The sequence below is a fragment of the Nomascus leucogenys genome, chromosome 15 (assembly GCF_006542625.1).
Source record: "Nomascus leucogenys isolate Asia chromosome 15, Asia_NLE_v1, whole genome shotgun sequence".
Lineage (NCBI taxonomy): Eukaryota > Metazoa > Chordata > Mammalia > Primates > Hylobatidae > Nomascus > Nomascus leucogenys.
The window spans coordinates 30,828,148-30,854,523 of record NC_044395.1 but is presented as its reverse complement, the minus strand read 5'-3'; the positions used below and the strand labels follow the sequence as shown (position 1 = coordinate 30,854,523).

At 38.7% G+C, this 26,376-nt stretch overlaps 1 protein-coding gene across 2 annotated transcripts in view; it reads right to left on the bottom strand.

Moving 5' to 3' along the window:
* PDGFD (platelet derived growth factor D) overlaps positions 1-26,376 on the bottom strand; it is a 250,594-nt gene that overhangs the window by 76,629 nt on the left and 147,589 nt on the right. The window contains exons 2-3 of one of the 2 annotated variants that reach the window (XM_003253060.3): positions 15,958-16,144; positions 11,967-12,147 (exon numbers count right to left, since the gene is read on the bottom strand). In XM_003253060.3, coding sequence (XP_003253108.1) covers positions 11,967-12,147; positions 15,958-16,144 — 368 coding nt within the window. Of the gene's footprint in view, positions 1-11,966; positions 12,148-15,957; positions 16,163-26,376 lie in introns of both variants that reach the window. The other variant, XM_003253059.3, reaches the window with a different exon arrangement.

Below are 26,376 nucleotides of genomic sequence, written 5' to 3'. Positions count from 1 at the left end.
TGCAAATCAAAACCACAATGAGATATCATCTTACACCAGTCAGAATGGTTATTAGTAAAAAGTAAAAAAATAACAGATGCTGGCAAGGTCGTGGAGAAAAACGAATGCTTATACACTGTCGGTGGAAGTGTAAATTAGTTCAGCCACAGCAGAAGACAGTGTGGTGACTTCTCAATGGCCTAAAGACAGAAATATTAATCCCATTCAGCTCAGCAATCCATTATTGGGTATATACCCAAAGGAATATAAATCATTCTATTATAAAGACATATGCATGCATATGTTCACTGCAGCACTATTTACAATAGCAAATACATGGAGTCAAGACATATGGTCATCAATGTTAGATTGGATAAACAAAATGTGGTACATATACACTATGGAATATGATGCAGCCATAAAAAAGAATGACACCACATCCTTTGCAGGGACATGGATGGACCTGGAGGCCATTATCCTCAGCAAACTAATGCAGGACCAGAAAACCAAATACAGCATGTTCTCACTTGTAAGTGGGAGCTAAATGATGAGAATACATGGACACATAGTGGGGAACAAGACACACTGGGGCCTTTCAGAGGGTGGAGTGGTGGAGAAGGGAGAGGGTAAGGAAAAATAACTAATGGGTACTAGGCTTAATACCTGGGTGATGAAATAATCTGTACAACAAACCCCCATGACACAATTTTACCTATGTAACAAACCTGCACATGTACCCCTGAACATAAAAGTTAAAAGAAAGAAATGTGCCAAAATATTCATAGTACTTGTGTTTAAGTGATGAGACCTATGGGTGTTTATTTTTTGTTTACATTTCTACATAAATCAGATACATGTTGTGTAGGTGTACTTTATTCCTTGAATAGCCATAATGTTGATTTAAAAAAACAGTAATCTGAGTACTTGATGGAGAGGAAGTTCATGTGGCTGAGGTGCTAAAAACTAGTTAAATATATTAAATAATTATATTTAATATATTTATATTTATTTAATATATATTACTATATTTAATATATATTATATACTAATACACACACATATTTTTTGAGACAAGGTCCTGCCTTATCACCAAGGCTGGAGTCCAGTAGTGAAATCATAGCTCACTGTAACCTCAAACTTGGGCTCAAGTGATCCTCTTACCTCAGCTGCCCAAGTAGCTGGGACTACAGGCGTATACCACCATGCCTAAATAATTTTTAAGTTTTTTGAAGAGATGGGGGTCTCGCTATATACGACTAGTTGGTCTTGAAGTCCTGGCCTCAAGTAATCCTCCTGCATCAGCCTCCCAAAGTGCTGGGATTACAGGTGTGAGCTATTGTGCCTGCCCAAGGGCTAGTGATATTTTTGACACTAATATGACTTTGACAGGCAGAAGAGGGCTTGAATTCTTAAGGAAATATACACGAGAAATGTAATTGCCAGGAACGAGAGATGAGGAATCCTGAGGTGACTAGGTTATCAGGGAATAGTTCTGTTTGTCTGGACCAAAGAATATGTGTAAGGAAAAGGGAGAACTGAAGCTAGAATGTTAGGCTGTGGTCAGAACACGGAAGACTCTCAGTATCAGACTGAAGTATCTGGACATTTTTCCACAGAAAACTGGGAGTCAGTCACAATTTTTCAGCTGGAAAATATGATCACAGCTCTACATTAGCAGGTAGCCAGGTGCAGCACAGATTGGAGATGGGGAGACAGGAGGGAGGGAGACCACTCAGGAATTGATTAGCCGGGCCCAGCCAAGAAGCAATGATTACTTGATTATTTATTCATGTATCACTATTTTGCAGAGGTGGCTCCATGACTTTTCAGTCTTTCTTTTTGATGTTTTGCCTGTCTGGCTCCAATTTTCAATTGCAAAATAAGAAAAGATTCACTTTGAATCTGTAGCTCAATTTGCTCCCAGGTGAAAGGCATAATCTTGAGTGGAGGTTAGCCTTAATCTGTCACATTTCCACTGATAAAAGGAACATTCAGGACAGTTGTTTTTAAGGCTGGATGAGTCCCATCTCTTTGATTGATTTCTAATTCCTTCATTCACCTAGGAGAGGAGACTAGGGTCTCTAAAGTTCATGGGATCTTTAACTTCCCAGTTAGAATGGCTGAATCTTACAGCAAATACAGCAGGTCAGCTAGGTCTCCTTAGAGCCAGAGTGAGTACAAGAGTAGAACAGAGTTCCAAAGGACCGTTACCAGAGATAACTGATTGAAAAACTTAAAACATAAAACTGTGGGCTCCCACCCTTTATGGGCACACAGCCCCTTGCTCTTTTGTAGGGGGGATCTCCTCTTTCCATATTACTGCCCCAGCCCACAGATAGGGAGACATCAACAAGTATTTTTCCTTTCATCACTTGGAAAGCTCCTTTGCAAAGATTATAACTGAGAAAATTATGATGGTGAAAGAGATCTGACCTAATCGACTGCATCTTGCTTTTAACCTCCAAGCTGTCCTTATTCATTCCTGAGTGTAGGCCAAACTAACTTTAGGAGGAGGTTAGTTTTTAGTTTAACTAGGAAACAAAGATGGTAACTGCTCTTTCTCAAAACAAACCCCCTTCCTGACTGGGGACTAAATTGTCTTTACAGGTCTAAGAAATTAGCCACAAGATTAGAAATTATGGTTTAGGAGTCTAGCAGCTGGAGGCTGAAAGATTCTCAACCTCCCAAATTGCTCCTCGGGATGAAATCACTATTGTAAAATCTAAGATCAGTGCTTAAGATACTTTGCAGAACCTGCACTGGATGGATCAGCTGGCACCACTCAGATCGATAAACTGGTTCATCTGGCCTTGTGGTCCCCAACCAGGAACTGACTGAGCACAAGAGGACAGCTTCAACTCCCTATAATTTCATCTCCATCCTGACCAATCAGCACTCCCCATTTTCCAACCCCTCCCCCCAAACAAACTATCCTTAAAAACTCCAATCCTTGAGTTTTTGCAGAGACTGATTTGAGTAATAATAAAACTCTGGTCTTCCATACAGCTGGCTCTGTGTGAATTAAGCTCTTTCTCTATTACAATTCCCCTGTCTTGATAAATTGGCTCTGTCAAAGCTGCAGGCAAGGTGAACACGTCAGCTGGTTACAACTTCTTCCATCCTCCTTCCTTTCCCACCCCATTTCTCTTTTGGGTTGCTGCTTCTAGGATCAACCACTGGGAAAGGTCTCGGCTCTCTTCCTCTTCCTGAGTCCACCTGCTAAGCACAATGTACCTCCTTGCTGGCTATCCCAACTGATTGTGACTATTTATGACCATTTGTAACCAGACTTGTGATCTTCCATGCAGTAGGAAGACTGTGTAAGTGTACCCATGTTTGTTTATCAACCTTGAGCCCTCCCAAGCAACCTTGAGTCTGAATTTGCATCATAGTTGTTGTACACTTACCCTGTAGCTTTTCATTCCACCCAAGTTCTCCATTCCAGTTTTACTAGAAAGACTTTAGTATTTCTTGGACTCACATTAATGAAACTGCTACTTTTGAGTCCTTTTGGCTTCTTGTATCTTTTGCCTACTAACTAAAATAAAGAAAGGCTAGTAAGTGATTAGCACCATTAACCTGCAACACTCTGAATTAACTCATCAGGATACTCTGAAATGCCTGCTTTTTCAGGCCTTTATGCAGGCAACGCCCTCTTCCCGGGATGCTGTTGCCTCCCTGACACAGCCCAGCAATTCGCTCCCTTGTGAGGTTCAATGCCTGTCTTTCTTGTGTGCCCCAAATACTCCATGCACATTTTATCCCTGCAATTCGCCCTGCCTTATAATTGTGCACCTTTCTCTCCCTCAGGACTATCATTTTCTTATTATCCACAGTAAGTCTTCAGACATATTTGTTGAATTTGTAAGTGAACGACAGGTGGAGACATTTTTTTAATACCAAGGTTTCACTTCATCACTCTTTAAGTAACACTGCTTTGTTTTTGACATATCTTAAATATGCAAGCCATTTTCTAAAATAGCTTGAATAGCTTTTTCCTACTTCGTTTTCCTCATTTTCTTAATCTATCAAAATATTAGTACACCAAAGACCACAGATATACAGAAAAGGTTATATGCATATAAAGAGGCACATTTATCTAAAAATCACTACATTTTTTCTGGTTTTCAAGGATAAAAGTTTACTTGTTGCATGCCCATATAATTAGATACTAGATAAACAGGATACTGAATTTTCCAAGTGTCATTATACAGCATCCCTCTCAAGTTGGAAATGTGTTTACTCAGCACATCGGGGAGTGATCTGCTCATATGATCAGCAACCAGGGTTTATGAAGAAAATTACAGCAGTAAAGTATTATTTCAAACACTGCTTGTGTCAGGACTAGTCAACATGCAAAACAACATTCTCAAAGTCAGATAACACAGAGAGGCAGCAAGTGTGGGGTGCTTAACCGTGTCCATGGATACAGAGGATGTTATGGATGAGATTCAGGGGCCTCCCCGCAACTTTATGCACAACTTTGGATATATTTACTTTTCTGTGGAGTGGGTCCACAGCTTTCCTATCTCAGGGATAGCAGCACATATGTATGAGCTCTGTGACCACAGGCATGCTCCTAATCTCTGTGTTTTCACTGACTCATTCGTAAAGTTACCTAACCTGTGTTTATTGAATCACTTGTAAAATAACAGGATTAGCATAAGCATTAGATCTCTAAGATGATGCAGCTTTAAATTCTATATTTTCCCTAATCCATGCTTCATGGAGATGCATTCATGCAAGACTTACTAGCAACAAGACTTACTAGAATATTTACGACACGCCAGTCATTGTATTAAACACTTCACATACAATGCCTCATGTGAAATCCTCAAAGTAATCAAAAAAGATTAGATACTATTATTAATCTTATTATTATTTTTAGTATATTTAACATATTATTGTCATCATCAGGACTGTCCCACCAAATTATAATTTCTATAAGGGCAGGAACCTTGTCTGTTTTATCATATTCTTCACTGTCCTATGAAGTCTATTAAAGTTCTCATATGTACTGTATTTAGGTTTTAGGAAAACAATTTTATTAACATAACCTTCCCAAAGAGAACACTAGTTCATCAAAATGATCTCTGTAATTGGTGAAACTTTAGAATATTTGTGAAATAGTGAATAAGAACACTTGTATAACCCTGCCTATAACATCCCGCAACAGCAAGAATCTGTTCTTAAAGAATGTGTGCTTCAACCAGTATCCATGGAAGTGCCTTCATTTTCTCTGTGGCCTAGGCTTTCCAGCCCAGGATAACAGCATTCACCCAGGGGTTCTGGCACATACATTTGTCCCTCTTGCTCTGCTATCCTCCTGTCTGACCCTGACCACATCCCTGGCTTGCTTTCTGTCCACACAGACAGATCCTAAATGCAGTACATAATGAGAACTTTAATAGAGTTTATGGGACAGTGAAGAATAAAATTTAATATAATCCTGAAGCAAAGGAAAATTTGACAAAGGATATGGCTGGGTCTATAAGCAAATGGTAACAGGTGAGGGGAATAAAGGGAAAATTGGGCTCTTCAGGGGTTGGGGAGCAGAAAAGGAACAGGTAGGTAAGAAGGAATGGGAGGACACAGAAAGTGAGGTGAAATGAAGTCCCATTATAATACTGTTTGGCTCTTTCTAGTCATGCATGTGTTTCAATGCATTTTGAACAGACTTTTTATTGAGCACTTTTTATATGCCATGCACTATGATAAACAAAACATACAAGGTTCCTTCCCCTATAGAAATTATAATTTGGTAGGACAGTCCTGATGATGATAATAATAATGATAAATATACTATAGAATAACAATAATAAAAAGATTAATAATAGTATCTAACCCTTTGGATTATCTTTGTTTAGTGTCTTATTGATACTTTTGTAGCATCTCACCTTAGCTAACTCTCTGGTTTTAGCTACCTTATCCCATCTAAGTGCTGAAAGACTTGAGAGATATCCACAATAGGATGGTCTGAGATAAAGATAAGAAACCTTCCTCACCTTTGAGAGAGGAGTGACCTACTGGGTTGCTTCCTTGTCTTGTCTTTGCTCCCTTTCAGCAGCCTGAATGCTAAGGCACCAAGAAAATCATCACTACCAAGGGAAAGGTGCCTTCTCTTTTCTGTTTTAGGGTCTTAGCAATTGCTGTCCTTTTGCTTAGTGCACTCTTCTTCCATAGCTTTGCATCATTGCCCCCTAATATTTCAGGTCTCCATTGAAATTTTACATCCACAGATCATCCTTGACTCCCTAGCTGGAATGGGCTCCATGCTAGTCACTCTCCAACACACTATTTTCTTTTATCTGCCTTTATTGAGGTTTGAATGTCTATGTTTCTATGTATACATGTACTTCACTGCTTATATGCTTATGATCTGTTTCCTCCCACTGCTATGAGTGTTCCTGACAGCAGAGGTTCTGCCTGCCTTCCTCACTGCTGTATCTCCAGGGCACTGGACATGCCTTGTCTGGCTTACAGTAGGCATTTATGAAACTATATTGCAGCTCTTGCAGCTCCAAAATCTCCAGTGGGATATATTTGAGGGAAAGAAACTGAGGTAAACAGAATCTGCTGTAGGGATTACTGCTCTCACTCTGACAGTCCTTGGCTATATATATATATATAGTCCTGGCTGAAGTGCCTAAAATACCATGGGTGTTCAGAATGGTAAATGATTTTATCTGGATATGCAAATAAAGGTGACATTTCCACACTTTGTAAAGTGACTGAGTTCCTTTACTCTCTAGCTTTGTTTAAGAATTCAGCTTAAGGCCAGGCGCGGTGGCTCATGCCTGTAATCCCAGCACTTTGGGAGGCTGAGGCAGACGGATCAAGAGGTCAGAAGATCGAGACCATCCTGGCTAACACAGTGAAACCCCGTCTCCACTAAAAGTACAAAAAATTAGCCGGGTGTGGTGGTGGGCGCCTGTAGTCCCAGCTACTTGGGAGGCTGAGGCAGGAGAATGGCGTGAACCCGGGAGGCGGAGCTTGCAGTGAGCAGAGATTGTGCCACTTCACTCCAGCCTGGGCATCAGAGCAAGACTCTGCCTCAAAAAAAAAAAAAAAAAAAAAAAAATCAGCTTTGGAGGATGAGGATGAATTGCTCACCTTTGTTTTGCTGTTGATAATATTGCTTTTGTTTCATCAACTGGTAAATTTTAGGTGAGCATAATTAGAGTCTGCAAAAGTTATTATAATTGATAATCGTATCTTTTTCAACCCCTGGGCTGTTCTCCTCCTCTCTTCCTTCTCCTCCTCCTCTTCTCCATTTTCTTCCTTTTCTTCTTTTCCTATTTTAAATAATCATTTTTATGTAAAACCATTCTTCATTTGAGTTTTATTTCCAATGGAAAAACGGCATCACTTTAATTAACTACAGAGTTATACACAGCTAAGCAACTGATATGACAAAATAAGTTTTTTATTTTAGAAAGTGTTATAATGAGTATTAGCAAATTTCAATGTATAAAATAAAGATTTTATTAATAAAACAAGAAAGTTTTTGAGTAGCTTTCCAAGCTTTCAAATGACTTGACTTTTTATTTTTGAATTTTAAAAAATGTACCTTACATTAACACAGACACACATGCAAGTGGGCTATTTATACAGGATTGTCTGTTACCTGATATATTAATAATAAGGCCAGTGATAATAATAACAATAATAGCCACAGACAGTTGAGTAATTAATAAGTTCCAGGCAAAGTGGTTTATAAAAGTTATCTAATTTAATCTTCAAAACAACCTAATGTCATGCAGTATTATCACCATTTTACAGATGAGGAAACTGAGCCATTAGTCAGTATGCAGCAGAGCTGAAATTCATACCCTTGTTTGTTCAATTCTCCGTATACCATCTACTGGGAGCCTTGTAATTGAACACCTTTCCAATAATCTACTTAGTAGTCTTCTCAGAAAGATTCGTAACCATCCAACCATTCATTTGTTCTCCAACAAAGTAGATTTGTGGCAGGAAATCCTAATTTATTTAGATAATCACATCTTGCTATCAAATATTTGACAACATTATCCATTCTGCTCAATTATGCTTTCTGAAGGTATCTGTTATCTTTAATGGGGTAGAATCAGAAAAGAAGGCTGAACAGGAGAGCAAGAAAATGAAATCAGGCAACTTTTATGAATCATATTTTCTCAAGAAAGGGTCATTTCAACAAATACATAGTCTAGCCATGTATAAGGCACTGTATAGAATTATGCATAGGATGAGATACACATCCTAACCTCAACAAGCAGATAAGCATGTATCTGGAGGAGACAGATATATATATATATATATATAATTTGTGATGGTAAAAGGTAGAATTATTGTCATCATTTATTGAGCACTTAATACATCCTAGGCATTGTGCTAAGTAATTATCATTTTAAAATTGTATACCAATTCCAATTATTACCCCCATCTAAAAGATGTAAAAGCAAAGGATAAGAAAGCTGTTCAATATTGCACTATTCCTAATGGTTGAATCCTGCCTTCAATCTAAGGTATGCTTTACGGTAAGGCACTGGTCCCATATGGCTATGCTGCCATGCCCTGGGAGGGCACTGTGATAGGTGCTGAAAGAAGGTAGAAGGTTGAATTCCACACATCAAACAAAACTGTGATATAAGCATCATTCCCAACCAAAAATAAGTTATCTTGATGTTATCCATTAGTCTCCACAGTTTGCTAGAGTAAAAAGCCGACTAAAAATGTACATTGTACTTTTCCAAAAACATTATGAGCATGAACCATGTAGACGTGATTCCAGTGTAATAGGCTCTTGCAGTCCTGGATACCTACTACTTGCAGCTTCAGGAAATGTCCAGGTACACCTGGAGAGTCACTGAGGCAGGAAGAGCAGAGATGTTCCATGGGAGATATGCAGGCAGAGAGGTAGAGATGAGAGGGGAGGTGATCTTGACCTATGACCTATCCTAACAGCTACTCTTCATTTTCCAAGAGCACCTTGACTCCTTGTGTGCTGTTTTTTCTTTATTTTTTTTAGACAGGGTCTCACTCTCACACAGGCAGGAGTGCAGTGGTGGCATCACCACTCACTGCAGCCCTGACCTTCTGGGCTCACACAATCCTCCAGCTTCAGCCTCTGGAGTAGGTGAGATTACAGGCATGTGTCATCATGCCTGGTTTTGTTTTTTTTTTCACGTTTTGTAGAGACAGGGTCCCACTATGTTGCCCCGGCTGGACTTAAACTTCTGGGCTCAAGGGATCCTCCTGCCTTGGCCCCCCAAAATGCTGGGATTATAGGCCTCAGCCACCACACCCGGCCACGAACTAATCCTAAGGCTCATATTTTTCTTGTACCTAGTATTCCTTAAATTAGGGGTTGCAAAACAGCTGACTCTAGCTCCTAAATGTGTTTAGCATTCTAAAATTTATTATTTAAACACACTTGAAGAGGGATTGCCATTTTTAATCCCACCGTCTCCCTGTTAATTTACACCTGGCCTACTTCCAGTTTCAAGCCTGGTCTCTTAAGTTTATAAACCCTGCTTTAAAGCCTCTCCAAGTAAAATTTAAACATGAATAAAGTGATCTTCCCAGTACAGTGGTCAAACCATATGTGATCTATCCCTGCTGAGCCAAGAATCAAACAGAAGAGTTTTGTCAAAAAGCCACATGATCTAGAGTCTCTACATACCTGGAGGTTAGGCTCATTCTATCTCTTAAAATTTGTCTATCAAAACACTTTGGTTTTAGTGGACCATTTTTAAGGCCAGAAGCCTATTAGGAGGCAGAAGCATCTGTAGCTATTCTCAATGGACACAGACCAACAGACCAGTAGAAAAATACACAAGAATGTTGTAATATCATCATTTCAAAAAAGAAAAAAACACAAAATTGAATATACTGGTGGAGGTAAATAAGCTAGGAGAGTGATGTCAAACAGTTTACATCCAAACTATAGAGGCAGCCCAATATTCCACTTAAAATTGACCAAGAAATGAGTTATGAGACTGCACCATAACCCAAAACACATCAAACAAAAGTATCCATTCTCCCTTAAACCTGTATTCCTACTTTTCTACAAAAGTGGTTGTTTTGCCTTAAAGACATTCTGTTGTAGTTATGATGTTTCTAACTGACTTATGGAACATTCAACTTACTCATAACAAAACATTAGCGCTGATAGTGCCTGGTATTTTAAGGCAAAAAATAATTCTTCTCTAAGCCTATCCATCACTATTCTAACATGCCAAGCCTGTTCCGTCCATGAACTATTGAGAACAGATGCATCACTGAACACATTAAAAGGCAAATAAATGTAGAAACCAAAGGTTCACACTTCAATTTTAATGCTTAGCAGAACTGCATGAGTTTGCAATAACGTAAATCATGCTTGATGGATTATTTTCAAATTAAAACTGGAACCAGTGTTACCGCACGTTATTTTTTCATTTTCAGTGTTCTGATGTAAAATTCACTTAGTGTTTAATAATTCACCATAATGCAAACAAAGTGGATTAGATTTTTTAAAAAGCAAGTTTTTTTTTCTTTTCTAAAACTTTAATTCTTAAGATAAAAAATAAAAAAATAAGTTGATGCCATTTATAGGACTGTGTTCTATTTTGGCATTCACACTTGGAAAAGGGACAGAGACAAACCTAAAGAAAGTGAAAATTGATCCCAAAAGGCAATATGCTACAAACAACTGAAGGATTCTGGGATATTTATGTTAATGTATAGACAAAATTATCCAAATGTCTCTGTGGACCTAACGTACAGCACTCAGTTATTGTGTCTTGTTATGCATCATTCTCAGTTGTTGCTGTTTTTGTTTTTGTTTTTTTTTTGAGACAGGGTCTTGCTTTGTTACCCAGGCTAGATTGCAGTGGTGTAGTCATGGTTCACTGTAGCTTCAAACTCCTGGGCTCAACAATTCTCCTGCCTCAGCCTCCCCAGTAGCTGGGACTATAAGCACACACCACTAAACCAAGCAAATTTTTAAATTTTTTTTGTAGAGATAGGGTTTTGCTTTGTTGCCCAGGCTGGTCTCGAACTCCTGGCTTCAAGAGATCCTCCCACCTCAGCTTCCCAAAGTGTAGGGATTACAGGCATGAGCCACCACACCTGGCCTGTTGCTGCTTTTTAGTTTTTGGCATCTCTACCCGACTTTAAGCTCCAGTTGGTTCAAGGACCCTGTCTGTCCTACTTACCTTTGTATCTACTACATCTACCAGAGTGCCTGACAAAGAACAGGAACTTACTGTTGTTTTATTAATGTATGAATGAGTAAATAAGATTGTGTGTGACCCATGACTGTGTGTGACCCAACGACTAAAATTAACTACAATGTAGATTTTGGCTCATTATAAGGTTGAACATTTTCTATCAGTCAGAACCATTTACAGTTGAGAATGGCTGCTGAGGTGTTTAAGTAGAGAAAAGACTACAAATAAGCATGAGTGTAGCAAACAGGATTCATACTCTTGGGTCCTCTATTGGACCTTTTGATTTTGCAGATGCTTATGAGCCCTGAGGCTCTATGATTATAACACAGACCCTTCCCAAATCTGGGTCATAATTGAAATTATAATCATCAGGACTTTTTTCTGTGATAGAATTTATACATAAATTTTCAAACCGAAAGAGGAAATTATTTTCTTTAGCTTTAATTCTGAAAACCTGTTTAACTCTCACATACCTTCTATTTGGCTGTATGTTTACCTTGCCTCAGTTGAATCAAAAGGCAATTTAGTATCTGCTTTACCTTAAAGATTTCCCTTTTTCTATTTACTATGCTCTCTTTCAAAATGCATGGCACAAAGGTGGACTTAACAGATCCAAAATGGTATTTCTTACTAAGAAGGATTTTAACATTTTGACCATAAGGTAGGAACAAACCATGTTATAAGAAACTAATAAAGTTCACTCACCTTCACTGAATTTGATCATAGAAAATTGATCTCTACACTTCATGAAACCAGTGTCTGCTTTTAATCATAAAGTGGTTAAGTACTCACCAGCAAAGAATAATAAATCTTGAATCCGGGTTTAGCCACAAAGTAGTCATCGGACTTGAATGTGATTTTAATTTGGTTTGTTCTTGATTTTATCCTTGGAGGAACTTCCTTGTGTCCACACCATCGTCCTCTAATAATGGTACTGGTTTCAGATATATCTTCAACTTCCACAAAATCATACCTGTAATCAATTGGACATAATGAACATGTTTTGATTAGAGTAGATTTTGAAATTCATACTTTCACTAAGAAATTAAAACTAGCATATGTGATTTGTCATGACCACAATCTGAAATGAAAATTATAATGTACAGAAATGTTAAAAGGAAAACTGGTTTTTGGATTAGGTTTGCAAATTCAAGCTTCAGTAATCTATTCTGAGAAAACCTTTACATACATTTAGTCATGACTATTCCTAAATCTTCAATAATCAAAATGGGTCACTTTCTGAGCATCTGGTTTTAGAAAGTTTTCTTGGAAAAACTAATATTTGTAATTGTTGGCATACTTTAGGAGATGTAACTCTAGTTATAGGCCCAAATATTAACTATATAAAGTTTTTAAAACAAATACCCACTCTGAATTAATTTATCACATTCGGTGCTTTCTCGAGAAAGTAAATGATCCATATCTATGTAGCTTATAAAATCAGTAATGCCATTACAGAAAATAAATGAATACACACATGACTTGCTATATTCTCTTTTTGGAAACGATCTTTTGGAATGATCACATCCTAAAATATGAAACTTGTCATAAAGGAAAGCATGTAACTTTAAGGAGAGATGTGTGCTAACCAATATTGGAAAAGTCTGGGCTGGTTAAACCAGAGTGTGAATGAGCTTAAGACCATAAGTTCACCTCTGGCATTGGTCGGAGAAACTAGAATCCTGGGAATGAAGAAGACAGCAAAAGCCTCTTTAGTTATCCTTGTGGGCATTTGGTCTTCAAAGCACCTCCAGAGTGTTCCATCATTCTATCACATAGTAGGAGATCCTCAGTAACATAGTTTACATCTTCTAGGGAGCACTTATTCTATTTTCAGCCCCCTAAGATGTTGGAACATTCTACTTGATAAACTGAACTATTTCTTTCAGTTTTGGTCATCAGTATCTCACTCCTACAATCTACTTTTCCACAGTGACTTCAGATGCTGAGGTCACAGGCAAATGATGGGCATTCAGGGTGAACAGTGGCAGAAGTCTCACATCCATATTATAGTTTTCTGTCATAATCATCAGAAGGAATCATCATAAGAAACATTATTTCTGAATACATAGAGAAACCAATACGGCCTTCCTGGTCTTACTCATGCACCTCAGAGCTCTACTGGATTGGGCAAGGTAATCTAAAAAGAAAGTAAAAAATAATGATATTGCGACTAAATTTCTCAAACAGTGATTTATAAAGCCCTTATGTCCGTTGCCTCAGTTTCCTTATGGATAAAATAAAAAGGCTTATATAATTTTACCAGCTCCATGTCTCTTGAGTGCTGTGTAAATTAATTACTTAATGTTTATATGGTGCTTGGAAGGTAAAAAGCACTAACAAAGTATCATTATGCAAGCAATAAAATATTACAATGTAAACATCAAGGAGGCTTTGGAACAGATGTTAGGAAATCAATTCCATTTCATTTTGTGTACAATATGTGTCAATCATATTTGCACAAAGCATGACTATAATTGAAACTTTTAACAACACCATAGGTCACTTTTGTTTAAAGAACACATCAGTGTAACTTTAACTCTGAACCTGAAGTCAAGAGAGGGCTGTTTTATCTTAGGGAGGGTTCTGAGACAAATCTCTGGTACGTTTTTTTCCCGTCTTTCTCTCCTATTTTCTACTTGCTATCCTTCTACTTCCTTCCATAAATTTTGAGGAGCAACTAGATTTGATTAATGGTTCAGAAAGGAAACCATCCTGACTCTTCCTCCCTTATTTTCAAGGCCAGGATGTCAAAAGGGCTCACTGCTAGGATCAAAACTCCAGCTCAGTAGTGGAGACCTGGCTTCCCTTCTGTGATATTGTGATAATAAGAAATATATATATTTGGTCTTTGTTCCTGGCACAGGCTCTTAAAACTCTTGGAATTTCTGAGTGCTAGGCTTAGAGGAGCATCTTTTGTTATCCATAATAAGCCCCATTCCAACCATACCGGAATTTATCCTAATGAATAAATTCATTGCCTTTTGGAAGTATCTGTTGGAAGGCCCCTAGATAGCTTCAGGATGGAGGCTCGTCACCAGAAAGAACAAGACATGATTAGAGAGTTGTAACTTTTGGATCCACCCCTAGACCTCTGGGGAGGGAGAGGGCCTGGAGATGGAGTTCAATCACCAATGATTTAATTAATCATGCCTTCACAATGAGACTTCCATCAATACCCTTCTAGGCTGGTGAATACATCCAGGTGTTTGGAACGTTGCAAACCCAGAGAAAGCACTCTTTCCATACATCTTGCCTATGTATCTCTTTCATTTGGCTGTTCCTGAGTTGCATCCTCTATAATAAACTGGTAATAGCAAGGAAACTGTTTCCTTGAGTTTTGTGAGCTGTTCTAGCAAATTATTCAACCCAAGAAGAGGGTTTTGGACCCCCTATTTATAGCTGGTTGATCAGAAGTAGGAGAGGCTTGGAAGCTGCAACTGACATAGAACATGGAGGCAGTCTCGTGGGACTGAGCCTTAACTGTGGGATCTGACACTGATTCCAGTAGTGTCTGAATTGAATAGAATAGGGCAATACAAGCTGGTGTTGGAGAATTAACTGCTGTCGGAAAAAACCCTCACCTCACAGATTTGGTATTGGAAGTGTTCTATGGGCAGAAACAGATCATGGTACCCTCCATGTCATCACCTTTAATAATCTTTTAATAGCGTTTTTTTTCCCATGATTTTTTAGGCACAGAATATTAGTTCTTTTTTTTTCAAGGCTGAAAAGACGCAAGATCAGCATTAGTTTATTCTGTTTGTAAATATTAATTGGCTCTTCCTTAATGTATTCATCTCTGCTTTCTGGCACACATTATCCTCTATGGTCCTAGAAAGTAATAGTCAGTGCTGTTATTCTCAGCAAAATAGCAACATAATAAAAGCTGTCAGCATTAATAAACATGTAACAGAGGACAACCAAATTTGAGGCACCTCTTTTATTATTCAAAGGAAAATAAACCTGCTGAAAGGATTTAGCAGTTCAGTAGTTCATTGGCAATGCAGAACAAGTGTGTGCAGTAAAGTACAAAAAAGAAAAAAAAATCTTCCTCAAGTCTTATACATGCTAATTAAGTGAGTAAAATGCTGTGAGCGGACATTCAAAGAACAACAGTCCAGGCTTTCTTTGATAAATATGCTAAGAAGGGAGAAGATTATCAGACATAGCTTTCATCTTCTACTTGTGACCCAGAAACTGCAAGAAACAGACCCTTCTGAGGAGCACAAGGAATCTGGGGTGGGCTTTCTCTTCCTTCCCACCCGTATCTGAGGCCTTAACACTATGAATTCAGGGTCAGGCCCTGATAGGGCCCCAATCATCATCTCCCAGTGCTGGCATAATTCATTATGGGTAGGAAGGTCTGGGTCAGCCAGAGGCAGGCAGGGGTTTATGCTCCGTAAGCCCATGGCAGGCTTTGACCAGAGTCACATGATGCAGCTGCCCGTAACCTAGGATGCTGGATACCTGTGCATAAATGCTGCTCTGTGCCTGGAAGAGGAGAGGACCTCCGGATTTCACCCTTCTTTGGAGGTCACACAGTCCTGACAGTTGCACAAGTGAGTTTCTGTGAGTCCTGCCAGGTTATTCGGCCCTCAGCCTCAGCAGTGACATGCTATCTTGTCTGTTAGGGTTGACATAAAGGCTTTTTGAAAAAGAAGTGACACATGTTGGGTCCATTTAAAAAGGCTCAAAAGGAATGTTTGATGAGATGCTTTAAATTCATCTTTTTCTTTTTTCACCTTGAAATAGTACCCTAAAAATTTTTTTCCCGACTTACCTACAGATATCATTTTCTGCTTCCTCTAATCCAAACTGATTGTCAAACACTAGCTGTATCCGTGTATTCTCCTGAGAGTGAAGCCGCCATGTCAGGAGCAGGTTCCTGGGGTAGCTGTTCGGGAATCTAGGACTCTGCACGTAACCGTTTCCTTTCACCTGGATGGTCTCATCTCTTCGGTACAAGTCTGTGAGGTGATTGCTCTCTGTTAGTAGTCACAACTTGTAGAAATTAGTATGTTGCTCCAATTACAGGAAAGTAAAAAAAAGAGAACAGTTTACAACACATCATATTTCAAAACACTTCTTTATTTTGCTTAAGAACATTAAGTCTAAATGCAAATAAACAAACTTTTTTTCTTACACTGATGGCGTAGCAATCTATGTCCAGTGACTAGCATCTGAGATACTCAATAAAGACTGCTGAGTGAATGAATGAGTGAAAAACAAAAGACAAGACTCTGGTGATGTTTAATGACCCTTTATTTTGTATTCAATTGACATTTTTTGATGGGTAACCTTCTGGTTAAACAAACATCTTTCTTCTAGTATCCCCCACCTCCCTAAATTCTTCACAAATCTACCCTTGATGTCTAACTTTGTACTTTGGGCGCTCTCTTAATATCATTCTTGACAAGCAAAGACTAACAACAATCTCAGAACTCCAGTTCATGTAGTATGGATTAGAATCAGCAAATAATTTCATCCATCCTTCTACCACGAAAAATCATAATTTTGTGTCTTGGGCTTTCTATGACTTAAAATAAGTCCAATTCTGACTGTATTTTCTCTATGCTGTTAGCCAGATAAAAATAATTTATCTGGTTTTTGTCCTGGGTTCTTGGAAGACAGCTTCCAAACCCTTGGAATTTCTCACGTCATAGAAATACTTTTGTTATTCATGATATGGCCCCTGGGACCATGTCTGAATTTATGCTAATGAAGTGACTCACTGTGGGTCCACAGATAGCTTCAGCATGGGGGATGGCCATGCCAGATAGACCAACCATGTGATTAAGGGTTAGGGCCTGGAGCCATTACGACATTCAACCTGATCTCTCTCCCAACCTCTGGGGATGAAAAACGGATTGAAGATTGAGTCCACTCATGTTGATAATGATTCCATCAAACATGACTGCATAATGAAACTCCAGTGAAAACTGCAGACACCAAGACTTGGGTGAGTTTCCCAGGTGGGGATACACATTGATGTACCAGGAGGCTGATGTGTCCCGAGGACACAGAAGCTTCATGCTTGAGACCCTCTCAGACCTTACCCTATGTGCTTCTTTATTTCGCTGGTCCTAATTTATATCCTTTATAGGAGGACTTTAATTGTAAGTATAGTGCTTTTCTGAGTTCTGTGAGTTGTTCGAGCAAATATCAAATCTGGGGGGTTTATAGGGACTCCCAAATTTATACCCAGTTGGTCAGAAATGCAAGTAAGCTGGGGTCCCCCAAACTTGTAGCTGATGTCTGAAGTGAGTACCATATTGTTGTGCTTGTAATTTTAACCTGTGAAATTTGGCCTTACTCTGGGTAGTTTTCATCAGAATTGCATCATACAGTGGATCCCCTTTTCATCTCTCTCAATATTCAGAGTTCGTTGCATTTCGGATTTTGGCTTTTTAGGCCCCACCATAAACAGGCCTCCAGCCACAGTCTATTTATGTTATCCTGCAGAGAGTTTACTTTGAGGACTATAATTCAGTGAGCCTGGTCAGGGAAGCTATGCTTGCTGGTGGAAACCACTCTAAGGTAGGGTTTCTGAGGGTGGCTGTTAGAGCTTCCAAAAATAAGACAAAGAGGATAAGAACTGGCATGTGAAGTACAAAAGTCTCTTTTGCAAGTGATTTTGCATATGGGAATTTAAACTTTTTTTGGACTCATTTAATGTTAATGTGTTGCAGCTTGTTCAGCTAGACTTCGTGTGGGAGAGAGAGTCATAGGAAAAGCAACGAGTAGTTGAGGGATGTCCCCACTCCCTGCCTCCAGATGAAGGCAGTGGCCTGCAGTCATGGCAGCACTTCCAACAAGCACAGCAAGCAGACAACTTCCTAGGAGATGAAAATCATTTCTGCTCGTTGAGTCTTTTCTCTTCCCTTGATCTTATGCAAAGATCAGCTGTGAAAACTGGTGTCTGCTCATTTTGTCATAAGGGGCTTTTAGGCAATGGGTCTTGATATGGTTTGGCTCTGTGTCCCCACCCAAATCTCATCTCTAATTGTAATCCTCACATGTCACGGGAGGGACCTGGTGGGAGATGACTGGATCACGGGGTGGTTCCCCCATGCTGTTCTCGTGATAATGAGTGAGTTCTCATGAAATCTGATGGCTTAAAAGTGTGGCGGTCCCCCGCAACCCCTGCCTCCTGCTGCCATGTAAAAGGTGCCTTGCTTCCCCTTCACCTTCTGCTATGATTGTAAGTTTCCCAAGGGCTCCTATGCCATATGGAACTGTGAGTCAATTAAACCTCTGTTCTTAATAAATTACCCAGTCTCAGGTAGTTCTTTGTAACAGTGTGAAAAATGACTAACACAGGTCTGAACACTGTTTTCTAGGTTGACTGATTTGAGCTATTAGTCAGTCAACAACTATGTATTAAGCACAGATTAACCATATTGTATTATAGTATTTTCAAGATTTCTATCACTTGAGTATTACCCTCAAAATTTTTGCCACATTTTTGTACCTCTAGCGCTATTAATTATTTAATTTATTAGTTTCTCTCTATATTAATATTTTAATCAAAATCAAATTTAATCTAAAATAAAACTTTATGCCAATAATGTAAATGGCAAGCAGCCATCATTTGCCATGAATAGAAGGTAACCATGAGTCTAAATATATTACTATTAAATTTTAAAATATCTGTCTCAGGTATTCAGATTCCTCATTTGTATAAGGGAACTGAGCAGCACGTTTTCTCTTTGGCCTCTTTCATGGGTATTATATATTCTTTCTTTACAGTTTCAGATGCTATGTTAGATTTGTATATAATTTAAAAATGTTTAAAGAATGGTTCTTGTCTTCGTACACTTGGAAAACAAAGTTGATGCATACTGCACAAATGTAAACAGGCAAAAGGGAATATTAAGTGCTGAGTGTAAATGCTGTGGTTGCTCAAAGGCCAGGTGGGCAGCAAGGGCTAATGTGGAGAATGTGTTCATATGATCCTTGCAAGAGGCCTGCCCAGAACAGAGTCCAGATGGGCCTAAGTGAGACATAAAAGGGCTAGAAGCTTTAAAGGAAATATGGAAATATTTGAAAGCCAGATAGAAACATCTCCCCTTGATATGGGTACAAACAGAACAGCCCTGGTGTGGGTGAATAGTTTGTTAAGAGGAAGATTAGCCTGTTGGTGATACAATAGACAAACTGGAAGGAAAATGCCTGCAGCATCAAGATCTCCTAGGAACTAGAGGTGAGGGTAACAAGGTCCTATCCTAGAAGGGCAGGTGGCAGTAATGCCACTTTGGGGGAAAAATAGAAAGGAATGTAAAAGTATTGGTCAGAGGTAGCAGCAGCATGCTAAGCCTAGAGCCTGGGCTCAGTGTGGTATTACTGATACTCAAGGATGCTGCCAGGGGAAACATTTTTAGAGGAATGTAAGTTTGGTTTTGAAGTGGTGATGAGTAATTCAAGTGGAAACTTAGCAGGCTTTGGGGTTACAGAGCTAGCTGGGAGAATAGATTAGACACAAGGCCTCAGCTTAGAAAGGGGAGAGGAGGCCTTGGGAATCAGTGATCCCTCTGAAGAAGTGTCCTGAGAAGGGAAGGTGAAGCTCGGTGCTGGCAGACATGCCGTGGGAGTGGCAGATGACAGGAGTGCCCACCTGGAGCAATGGCTGGGAAGGAAGCTGTGTGTAAGTCAGGCTGCCCAGAAAAGGGATAATTTCAAGGACAGAGTGGTCAATAAAGTCACACGCAAAATGAGACCAGGGGACAACAGACGGAGAAAAGACCACAGAACTTGGTAATAACAAAGTCAATGATATCCCTTCAAAGTACACTTTCAGAAATTTTTTAAGTATAAAAGGAGACTCTTTTTTTCTAAAACATCATTAAAGTCTACACTGTCTTAAAGGTATTAACCCTAGTTATAAACGAATGCCAATTACATTTTTATGAACCTGTAGAAGGGGTGGGGAGAGGGGCTTTCCTTCTTATATAGTTCGATTAAGACAGTATAGTCAGCCCTCCATATCCATGGGTTCCACATTCATGGATTCATAAACATCAAATCGAAAATACTTATTAAAAACAGGATGCTTGTGTCTGTGCTGAACACATACAGACTTTTTTTCTTGGCATTATTCCCTAAACAATACAGTATAACAACTGTTTACATAGCATTTATATTGTTTCTAGAGGTGATTTCAAACAATAGAAGAGGATGTGCATAGGTTATATGCAAACAGTACATCATTTTATATAAGGGGTTTTGGTATCCTTGTGGTATGTGGAGTGGGAAGGGGTTCTGGAATCAATCCCTCATTAATACTGAGGGATGACTATATTCGTTTTCAATTTTGCAAATTTGTCAGAGATCTATGCTGCAGTATTTTGAATTATAGGGGAAAAATAACAATATTTCAGGTTTATTTTTCCTTAAAAAATTCTGCCAAAAAATACACCTGAACAAACAAAATCTGAACAACAGCACTAACACTGCTAATTATACTTATTTTGTGCCTGGCATTGTTCTAAGCAATTTGCATACTTCATTTGTAGAGTCTAATCACTTTATATAGATGATCTCTTGTGTGTGTATGCATGTCCATATATATTTATAATGACCTTGAGACAGGTACTATTATTATTATTTTTTTTTGAGACGGTATTATTACCACCGTTTTTTTTTTTTTTTTTTTTTTGAGATGGTATCTCATTATGTCACCCAGGCTGGAGTGCAGTGGTGTGATGTCGGCACACTGCAACCTCCGCCTCCCGGGTTCAAGCAAGTCTCCTGCCTCAGCCTCCCAAGTAGCTGGGATTATAGGCATGTACCACCATGCCCAGCTAATTTTTGTACTTTTAATAGAGGCAGGGTTTCACCATGTTGGCCAGGCTGGTCTTGAACGCCTGACCTCAAGTGATCTGCCCACCTTGGCCTCCCAAAGTGATGGGATTACAGGCGTGAGCCACTGTGCCCAACTCATTACCACCATTTGACAGATGAAGATTCTGGGGAAGAGAGAGGTCTAGCTATCTTGCTCAAGGTCACAGAGCTAGTGAAAGGCGGAGTTAGAATACAAACCAGGCAATCTGGTTCCAGAGTACATGCTTCTAACTCCTGTACTATAGAAAGTGTTCTTCCTTTTTAGTCTGAAATTTGCTTGAGGCAATTTTAGATTCTTTGCTATCTGTAATCCACTTCTAAGTCACACTGTTTACATATAATTTAACTTCATGCCAACTCAGGGCTATTTTTAGCAGAAGAGTTATAATGAATTATAGATACAAAGAACAACCTCTCAGGTTAAACCTGAGATAAGTACCAAAGTATTATATACAAAGTCACATTCCTAAACAAAGGCATTTACTTTGGTGTTCCAATAACAGCTAACATTTCTGGAGCAATTACTATTGCCAGGTACTCCAATAAGTGGTTTAAAGCCATTACTTCATTTAATCCTCACAACAACCCTATGCCATTGGTATTATCCCCACTTTACAAAGGAAGTTCTGAAAATTTAAGAAACTTGTGACCTCAGGCACCAAGCTTGTGGTGGAATCAAGATGTGACCTTAGGCAGTCTACTACTTTCAGAGCACACATGCTTAACCAGAGCACTGTATTAGCTGTTAAACTACAAAAATAGGAAAAAAGTCACTTTTCACAGAGAGGAAATAATTTTTATGTATGTTTATATAACAAGAACATAGTTTTATTTTGCATTTTAATACAGGAAGAGGTTCACATCCTCATAAACTCTGAGCTATACATTTGACTTAAAAAAGTCAATTAAAATTTTTAAAAAGCCAAAATGTTATATAATTGTCTATTTTATTCCCAATTGTTCAGCAAACTCAGCTCACCCAACCAAGTATCTCCGGAGCTCATGAAAGTCACTGTAGTCACTATTACTTATCCCTGAAATCCATCTAGACCAATGGTTTGCTACATGTGGTCCCCAGAGCATCATTATTGACATCACCTAGGAGTCTGTTAGGAATGCAAATTCTCAGGTCCTACTCCAGACCTACAGAAGCAGAAATGCTGGGCGTGGAGACAAGCACTATACATATTAATAAGCCTCCAAGGTGATTCTGATGCACCCTAAGGTTTGAGAACCACTGACCATATCATGATTTCTATTTTGCTTCTTATTCCTGACTTTCCTGCCACCTCTTTGCTTTGACTCTGTAACTCAAGTCTGGTTTTTCATTTTGTGTCCTTGACTGACAACCTGTTGATATGGACAGGAGACAGAGAAATACTGGGTAGAAGAGGGCAGTTCCCCGGCAAAGGCCCCACCCTCAAGCCTGGAAATCCACAGCCCTAAATGGGAACAGGCATTCCTGTTTTTGTTCTCAAAAGTTGCCTTTGGGCCTGCCACACCACCCTATCCTGTACCCATAAAAACTCCAGACCCCAGGCTCCAGAAGCAGATGAGGAGGAGATGAACAGAAGTGCAGAAGAATGGCCGAATGGCGTGGCAGAGAGAAGAGAAGGAGCATCTGAATATCAAGAGGAGTTCAGCTGGGGATGGCTAGAGAGGAGACCTGCTGCTGGGCAGCCAAACCCCAGGGAACAGCATATTCCCACTCCATCCCCCATCCAGCTCCCTAACCATCCTGGTGAGAGCCACCTCCAACATTTAATAAAACCCCCAGATTCATCCTTCAAGTCTATATGGAACCTGATTCTTCCTGGATGCTGGACAAGGACCTGGGTACCAAGAGGGCATGGAGCTGGTTAACACTTAAGCTGTCTGTGGACAGGAAGGCTAAAAGAGCACACTGTATCACATGCCCATTTGGGCTTTGGAAGTTGCAGATACCCACTCCTGGACGTTGCTGTGGGGGTGAACCCCAGGGATCTCACCTGAGTGCTCCCCTTCCTGTAAGGGGTTTGAGCGTGCATGACAGCTGAACAAGAGGAGCCATATGCCTGTTGCAAGTCCTACGTGGGGGATCAGGGAAGTATCCCATTTCACTGTCTCGGGCTCACTTTTCTATTTCTGACCTTGGAACCTCCTCTAGGATGTCATTTCCAGTATACAATGACTAGAGCAAGAGGCTACACACCTAGGTGTCTTTGACTGCCTTTGACAGTCTCACCCCTTATCCAGCTTTCCCCATTCATGAAGAAGTCACCCCTGTCCCCAATAAATGTATGTGATAATCCATCATCATATATAATAATGCTTAAGGAGAAATGAAACTATGAATAATGGTAATGTGTTTTTCTTCTCATATCATAATATTATACATGACAACATAAGATGCAAAAGGAAAATAGTTGTTGAAGTAAAAATTAAAATATTTGATCAAACAATGATATGGTTGCAGGCTGTGCCATCTCACACAAACTCAGTGGAACACTACAGACATGCCCTTTTTCTCTTGTCCCCATAAGACAGCCAGGAACCAATAGCATGACTGATAGTGACAAACCCTTTTCAGCTACAAGCCAAAAGCAATCAAGAATCAGGAAATTCCAATCTTACAAAAAGATTTTTTAAACAAAATATCATGAATAAAAGTGCTGTTTCATGATCCTATGTCATAGCAATAATGTTTGCCCAGAATGTATGTAAACTATATAGTCCCACTTCTGTTGCTAAACAGCCACAGTAACCTAAATTTGTGTGGAATGCAGTATAGTTTATAAACAACCATTTTGCAAGTCCATCATAGAAATAAGTTGACAAAATAGGAAGCAAATATTATACTTTCATTCTGTTTTTTATAATAATTGTTTTGTTGTTGCTTTAACAGGTAACAAAAGCAACAGAGAGAAGTGATTCATTGCAAGCCCAAAGAATGGAAGCTTTACATATTTAAGAGCTGAGTCTTAAAGTCAGCTCTATCTCTTTCACGTCCTAGTAACTCTTCCCCCTATTACAAACTGCAGCATTATTCACACCATGTCATCCCTCTGGCTTCTGTTTCCCAACCTAATACATTAGGGGGCTGAATAATGTGGCAGATTCCTTTCAGGTCTAAAATGACATGACACCTCAATAGTTTTCTTCTAAGGGGACAGAAATGCCAGTGGTTGGACTATGGGTAATAGAGAAGATTAAACAATGCTCGGAAAATAAAATCTCAAATCTCAAATCTTCAATGGGTAAGTGGTCAAACACTTTTGCTAACTATATGTAACATTCTATTGTATTAGTATCATATATAATAGATATTATATATAGTTGTATGCCATCATCTGAAATAAGAATACAAATGGGTAACACAAGTTGTTCAAACACATATTGTTTGGGAAAATCTCTATTTCTCTTCAACTAGCAAAGTGTCCCAGGCACATAATTATCCACTCAGCACATTAATTTGTGTTGAAAACATTATGAAGGAATTAAAATAAATGTTTTAATGTAGAAACAATGTATTCTATCTTTTGCTCCCTTTAAAACTAAGTAAAGACTTCTTTCTGAGTCTATCTAGGTATAAGAGATAAAAACTGAAGATACTCAAAGGTGCTGTATAATTTCTTTAAAGTTTCAAAGGAAAGTAAGAAAAAAACCATATTGGAGAAAATTAAACTCCTGAGGCAAAGGACTATGTCTTGTTAATCAATGTAACCCCAGTATATTGCCAGTCTGGGCATATGAGACACTCAAAATATATTTTTAAAAAACATACATGGATGAATGGTTACTACGAATAATACACATTATACATGCATATTATAATAATAATGCAAATTATTAATACAAACCTGAAAGACATTTAAAGATAACAAATAAAAGGCAATTTTATCAGAAATAAAATTGTAAAATGCCCCAAATATTTCACTTCTAAGAAATTCATATTAATGTAGCCAGGGGCCCTACATTTGTGAGAACACATTTAGCATGAACATTAAGGGATTATTTTTGGAAGAGATGCATTTAAATGATCCTGTTTACCATCTGGGTTAGATATTAATTCTGAAATGACTACTTACTCTGTCCTATTTCCATTCCACAACCTACCAGCAGCACCAGAGCCAGGCCCTACCATACTGTAAGAAGTTGTGACTCTGAAAGAAAAAAAGAAAAATGCTGGAACAAAAGTAAAAGAGTTTGCTGTTATATATGGGGGCTCCTCTTGGATTTATTAAGCAATATACAAAATCGGTGACTGACTAGATTCCATAGGTTCTCATCCTATGCAACCATTTAATTTAGAGTGGCAAGCTCAGCAAAATGAATCAAAGTCAGTCCTGTGTCTTGCAAATGCATTATCATTATTATTATTACTACTACTCAATCACCTCAAGTAATTTCTGCACTCTTCCTCAAAGAATCAAAACATAGTAAAGTGTTCTAGGATGCAAAACAGTACCTTAATTGATGAGACAATGTGCGGTGTTTTGTTGAAGCAGCAAAAAAGAAATGAAAGAGATGGAGGATAGAAAAGAGATTAGGGCAGGAAGTCCTAATTTAAAAATGAATAGGTCAATTTGTACAACAGACCCTAAAATATGCAACTTGGATTAAATTGAATTTAATTAGATAATTTTCCATAAATTATCTCCTAACTTAAAAAGTACAGGGTTGGAGTCTCACCATGTGAACTGATAAAGGTGAAAATTAAACTCTAACAATGTTAGTTTAAAAATCAGCATGGAAGCTTTTTCAGCTTTTTCCCCCTAGTGTTTGCTAATGCACTGAAGCTTGCAGTCAATGAGCTGAAGTCCTCCTGGGACTATTAATAGGACGGTCTTCATTAAGGAATTTTTGGTTAACACATGTTCCTAGTGAGAATTAGTCTTCCAATAGCTCACATTAGCTTTCCAAAAACAACATCCACCTGTGCTCAGTCTATGGCCTGCCATTAAGAAACTCAAGAGTAAAGCTGATTAAACATCAGACATTTATTTAGAATTCTCCAGCAGAGATTTTTCTAAGATCTCAGTAGTAATACAAAACCTTTCTGTTTATAAAGATTTGGGGAAGGAGATGGTTGTTTGCCAGTTACATATCTTTTTTTTTTTTTAAACATTACAGCTCTTTTTGGCACAAACCAAGATATTAATGTTATATAAACAGCCATCCTCACAGTAACAATTTGGAGACAATGTTTTTTGTAATCACTTGATTATTCCCTGAGCTCAAAATTATTCTTCTTCAAGAATCTGAGTCCACCAAAAAAGAATAAATGAAAAAGTACCATAAAGTCCTCTTGAATACTTGCCAGAAACACTCACCAGGACTGTAATAATGCCCAAAGTATTATATTGATAATTATTATTCT